General features: G+C 30.1%; 1 protein-coding gene across 1 annotated transcript; it reads right to left on the reverse strand.

Annotated features, from left to right (window-relative positions):
* Positions 1 to 2,492: 2,492 nt before the first annotated feature.
* Positions 2,493 to 4,195, reverse strand: LOC107416963 (transcription factor MYB102). The gene is made up of 3 exons (XM_048472181.2): positions 3,957 to 4,195; positions 3,578 to 3,707; positions 2,493 to 3,407 (listed from the first exon to the last, which is right to left on the reverse strand). Exons 1-3 carry the CDS (start codon positions 4,087 to 4,089, stop codon positions 2,585 to 2,587), a joined length of 1,086 nt encoding a protein of 361 aa, XP_048328138.1. The 5' UTR covers positions 4,090 to 4,195; the 3' UTR covers positions 2,493 to 2,584.
* Between the last annotated feature and the right edge of the window lie 1,944 nt (positions 4,196 to 6,139).

Consider the following 6,139-nt stretch of genomic DNA (forward strand, 5'->3'; position numbering starts at 1 on the left):
ACATGTCAATGCAAATTAATTAGTGTAAAAAATGTAATCCGGTAAACCAAAATTATAGATTGCAAATAACATCCTAGCCAAGCGCTCACTTCAATTGAATATTCATGAAGGTTTTTGGTTATATGAATATATTTTTTGCTTCCAATTACATTAATATAGTTAGTTATAGACAATCCGGTACCCTTGATTGGAAAATTTCAAATAATTTAACATATGGAACGTTTCTTCATTTTTCTTGTTACATAAGGCCTAGATTATTTGGCTATATATTACAAATCGTGTATATACATTTGGCTTATATATATATATATATATATATTTATATTTTTGGTGGAAAACGAGTTTGAAGTCTCATATGAGTGCATATTTATTGCCAATCATCACCCCTCTCGCTGCAAACATATAAGTCTTCATGGACAGAGTAAGCTAACAAATAATATTGGGCTCCTAGATTAATTGAATATTTAATTGGTCCAATGGTCATTATATTGGGCCTGCTTTGAGGTTAGTGTTTTCTATCTAGGGTCGTTTGTTGTAATTTTTATTTATTTATTTATTTTTGATAAATTTGTAATTATTGAGTTGATGAATTCCAATGTACATTTGTCCAGGAAAAAAAAAATAAAAAATGCCGAGTAATATACAGAAAAAGAAAATAAAGAGAAATGCTGGCAATGGCGGACAAGATTGACACGCAATCATCATTCATCACTTCAATATATAATTATTGATTCGTTTTCCACTAACCCATCAAGTAAAGTTAACTTCCACGTAGCATAAATACTTGCCCCAGAAATATTTATAACATGTGCAAATTTAAAAACGAAAGAATATAACATTTTTTTTTTTTTTTGGATAAATAAGTTAGAATGTAACATGTGCAAATTTATAAATAAAGGTTAATGTTAATAGATGAATATGATAAGGCGGCGCCAATGTCACTCCCATTCTTCTCCAGCTTTTGGCACAATGTTTCAATTTACTCCTTGTTTGAAATCATCACGGCAATATATATCTTTTTTCCTATAATTGTTTGAAATTATATATGTTTACCGTGATAGTCAAAAAGTTCCTTTAATTTCCCCTTTGAATATAAGGGAGAAAATCAAAATCAATTTTATGAGGTTCCATTCCCATTTGTGGTTCAGCATTATAATTATAGTTTCAATTATTATTATGTGCATATAATAATATATTATAATACAATACTTTATTTTATAAGGATTCAAAAAGGTGTACTTCTACCAAAAATTTAGATAAGAGACGGCATGTGGAGACAATAAAGTACTTTTTGAGCTTTTCAATTCAGAAAGTTTTAAGCTTTAAGGAGATGTATTTGTTGTGGTTGATGAGCAACAATAAGGGTAACGTATATGGCTTATGAAAAATTAAAAGTGAAAGGGAAAGATAAAATATTTTCTTTTGTTTTTCTTTTTATTTTTATTTTATATATTTATTTTATTTATTTATCTTTAAAAGGGATAGGAGGTTGAGCGAACAGAAAAATAAAATTCATAATACCATATAATTCTGCTATTTGCGACTTTTACCAAATAACAAAATTACTTTACATCATGTTTGGCGTAGCTTTTAATTATGCTTTTTCATAAAAACTTTTATGAAAAATTATTCATTATTGGTTTTGATTAAAATTTTTTGTGGAGATTTCATTTGAAGAAAATTGTACATTTTGAGAATCAGTTTTTAAAATTTAAAAGTCAAAAATTTTTTTTTAAAAGATATGTTAATGCAGAACAAGACATTGGTTTTTTTTTTTTTTCTTTGCCTCTTTAAAACAGGTATCATAACAATTATTAATATTAACATGAACTTCTTGTATAATAAATTCAACTAAATTATATATAACAAAAATTGACATATATATAGAGTTAATTTCTCATACAAAATTTCGAATCAATTTTTGTTTTGGATTCTGCTAAAGGCTGGTTTTCTTATAAACAACTGTATATAAAAATCATTGATTTTTCGGTATTCTTTATAAAAATCATATGAGATTACTGGATGAGAGACTCGTGATATATATATATATATATATATGCATTTCTTTGTCTTTTTCCTTAATTTCTTTTTTATCTTATTGTTCTTATTTTTATATTTATTTCATGGTTAAATAATTTCCTTTTTTATTTGTTGTGGGGATGTTAAATGTGAGAGGTAGGTTGGCTTTGCACATAGCAGTTGAGGCAATCTATTTTTAACAAAGTTAAATGTGAGAGGTAGGTTGGCTTTGCACATAGCAGCTGAGGCAATCTATTTTTAACAAAATTTAAGAGAGATTTAATTGCTTAGTTTATGGATAATACAAAAGAAAGAAAAATTGGTATTTTAAGAAAGAAAAATTGGTATTTTACACATTCTTTTATCACAACCATTTAAGAAAGAAATGAAAAGAATTTCATTATCAACATCAGCTAGACAACAAAGACGTTCTTCCCACATTAAAAAAAAAAAAAAAAAAAAGAACCGATAAAAAAAAAGTTCTTTCCACAAAAAGGGAAAAAAAATAAAAAAAAAATGAAGTACATGCAGTCTTGATTACTAATATTAGTATACTAAAGAAAATTTACATGAACTCATTGATATCAAGACCCTCTGGGATCTCAAACTTGAAAAAATCACTGCAATAACTTTCTTTCTCGTCCTCAGTGGTGCTGCTGCTGTTAATGTATGTGGATGATGAATTCAGCGGAGTTGGGCTCGATAACGGCGTCGACAATGTCGAATCGAAATCGAAATCCTTCTTCCCACCATCATTTACAGATTGAAAATGCAAATTTTCGGGCAAATCTCCGACCAAAGGATTGGAACCGCAATGCAAATAGCTTGGTTGTTGCGAAGCAAAATCATTTTCCGACAAACCCGAATTAGCAATTCCAATATTGTTTTGGGGCGTAGTAGTGGTAGCAGTATTAGTTGGGCACTCAAAGTTGGTACCCATATTGGATAACAACCCATCAGCATTTGCTTGCATAAGTAATTGTTTCACCATCTCCGTTGAAAAGCCCTGTTGAGATAGTTGAGTTTGAAACTGATTATTGGGTAATTGAGCGGAAAAGAGCTGGTTATTAATATTTTCATTGAAGTTTTGCGTAAGCAAATCTGGGTTGTTGTTTTCTTGTTTAAGGGACATGAGAGTTGCAGCTAGCCTTAAGAAATCGGGATTGAAAAGGGCTTGAGAACCACCCAACAAGGTTGACAAATTGACAAGTGTTGGGTTGCACAGAGATGAGCCTAGAATTGATGAAAGGTCGAGAAAATCAAGCCGAGGGGCATGAGTTACAGGATCGATTCCCATACGAAGCAGTCTTTTTCTTATATGGGTATTCCAGTAGTTCTTGATTTCGTTATCAGTCCGTCCTGGCAATCTAGCTGCGATAGCCGACCACCTAATATTGAAAAACATAAAAACAACAAATTTATTAACTATCAAAAGATTGACAAATGAGATTGGCCCAATAGTCCAAAGGTAGAGGCCTTAGTTTGGACCTTTTAGATTAGAAAATTATTGTAATCCTAATTAAAAAAAAAAAAAAAAAAAAAAAGATTAATAACATACTTGTTACCCAAGATGCTATGCAGTTGGATAATTGTCTCTTCTTCTTCGAAAGAGAATCTTCCTCTTTTGATATCAGGTCTCAAGTAGTTTGTCCACCGAAGGCGGCAACTTTTCCCACATCGTTGAAGCCCTGTTAAATAAATCAATCATGGCATTAATTAGAACAAATTAAGATATCAGTTAGAACAAGAAGCTTTAATTATCAAATAAACGGTCTTAATATGATAAAAAACTTATGGAAAATGAATTGAGGGGAATAATCATCTATACCCATCAAATCACGGAAATCATATAGATTCGATGGTTATGATGCTTCCTTGCAATTCTTTTGCATAAATCATTTGTCATATCGTTTCTATATATATATATATATATATACCTGCGTTCTTCGGAAGGGCTCGCCAGTTTCCAGGTCCATGCTTCTGAATATAGTTGACGAGCTTAAGATCTTCTTCCGGTGTCCATGGACCTTTTTTGAGTCCGTTTTTGTCGCAGCAAGGAGCTCTTCCCATTTCTGTTGCTTGACAGAGGCGGCTTTGTTTATCCAAGTTTTTCTCTTGGTTATGGAGGAGTTTCTACAGGTAGGAGAAAAAGATTACGGCTTACTATAGATGGAGACTAAAGTGTTTATTGTTGCTGCTCGTATGGTATGGATGACCACCTATAAATACTTGACTACATGAGGATCAAGTTTGAGATATAAGTTGAAGTCAATGGGATTTGGCGCCGGCCTCCTGCCACGTGTATTCTCTCATAATCTGTATATATATGTGTCTCGGTATAACATATGTGTACATATATACGTACACATATACTAATTATATGTGCATAACAATTCTCTTATTCAAGTGCGGTGAAAATATTATATTAAGATATCAAATACTAATAATAAAATTAAATCTACAAAATATTTATAGATTTTTGGTATAATATTATCAGTTGATCTATTAATAGATTTACTTTATATATATATATATATATATAAATACATATTTAAATGTATGTGTAATAATATTTTATTTGGTTATATGAGACATTTTATGTTGCTGGATTGATATCCAATTTAATTTGTATATATATATATATATATGGACATGCAAAATCCTACTTTGCTTTTCTTGGCCTATGGCTTATTTCATATATTTATTTGGCTAATATTTTATTATTATACTTATCTGCCATCTTTATACAATATTTCACTTGATGTTCCACACCCCCCCAAATATCTTGATAGTTGTTGAATTCAGTCTATAGATAATTTAGTGCAGCTCTTAGAATTATTAATATTTCCTTTCAAATAAAAAAATTCTTCTTGAGATACAAGATGTTAATTTGAAGCTAGCTAGCTAGCTAGCTCTGCCTTTGTTTATAGGTCACTAACTCTTTAATTTCATACTGTAATTTGTATTTTAGATATACAGAAATATATATATATATATATATATATATATATATATATATATATATATATATATATATATATATATTTGGTTATAATTAAGGAGTACATATAATACATCATATATACGTGGTGTCATGTATAGATCAAGTGTGGAAAGCAGAGATGAGTTTAATGTTCTCTTATACATTACAATTGAAAAAACAGTGGAAAATGACAACAGCCTTTAGGCCCTTTAGGTTTGGGGGGTTGACCTTTTGTCTTCCCACAGAGAATGATTGGCCGGTAAGATTGTTATCTCATAAAGTTTCCATTTTTCCTTCTATACCTTCTCTGAAATTTCTAAGGAGGTTACTTTGCCCATTAGTATTGGACGCCTACGTTAGCTTTCATCAGCACGTTTAGAAACTTACAACGTAGACATAGCTATTTTTTTAATTTTTTTTTTATATTAAAATTTTTCATATAACTATAATTCTTAAAACCGTACTGTGATATATATATATATACACATTCGAAGGCATCAATAACTTAGACGATTCTTATATTAGTTTAATCCACAATTTTGAGAATTTGGAGCTTAATCTTTAGAATCCATTAATGAATTTAGATTATAGGACTTGGTAATTACTATCGATCAATTACACTTTTAAATATAATATAAAATTTGGCTTTTGAATATACACGGTATGCCTACGTCATAAATGTAATCTTTATATTTCTATATGCCTATATAAGAAAATTAATAAAAAATATTAAAAAAATATAGATATAACGATGTGTCATGCGCTTTACACATGTTGCACCTATAATAAGGCGCCAACTTTCCAAGCTGGAATATATTTAAAAAAAGAACCATCAGAATTGAGACACGTAGCAGGAGTGACAAGTGTCCTTCCTACTTTCCAACAACAAAAGTCAACCATTTCCCTACCATCTCAACTAAAGCTATTCTCACATTGACAAATGTCCCTTTTTGCAATCAAAAAAGCAATGTTATGTTTGCTTCAATATTTGTGGTAGCCTGTAATCCTGAAACTCCATCTTCGACATCCAAATTTTCAAACTCATTGAAAATCAGGTGCTGCAATTCATCCACCATCTATCTAACAAAAAGAGCAATTGGTCAAATATTTTTTTATTCTTTCATCTAGCGACTTACA

This window comes from Ziziphus jujuba, chromosome 4 (genome assembly GCF_031755915.1).
Source record: "Ziziphus jujuba cultivar Dongzao chromosome 4, ASM3175591v1".
NCBI lineage: Eukaryota > Viridiplantae > Streptophyta > Magnoliopsida > Rosales > Rhamnaceae > Ziziphus > Ziziphus jujuba.

Coding starts and splice junctions, on each gene's coding strand:
- LOC107416963 (XM_048472181.2), bottom strand. CDS start 4,089: ATGGGAAGAGCTCCTTGCTGCGACAAAAACGGACTCAAAAAAGGTCCA. Junction 3,708..3,956: donor AGCCCTTCCGAAGAACGCAG/GTATATATATAT, acceptor TTTATTTAACAG/GGCTTCAACGATGTGGGAAA. Junction 3,408..3,577: donor CATAGCATCTTGGGTAACAA/GTATGTTATTAA, acceptor TTTCAATATTAG/GTGGTCGGCTATCGCAGCTA.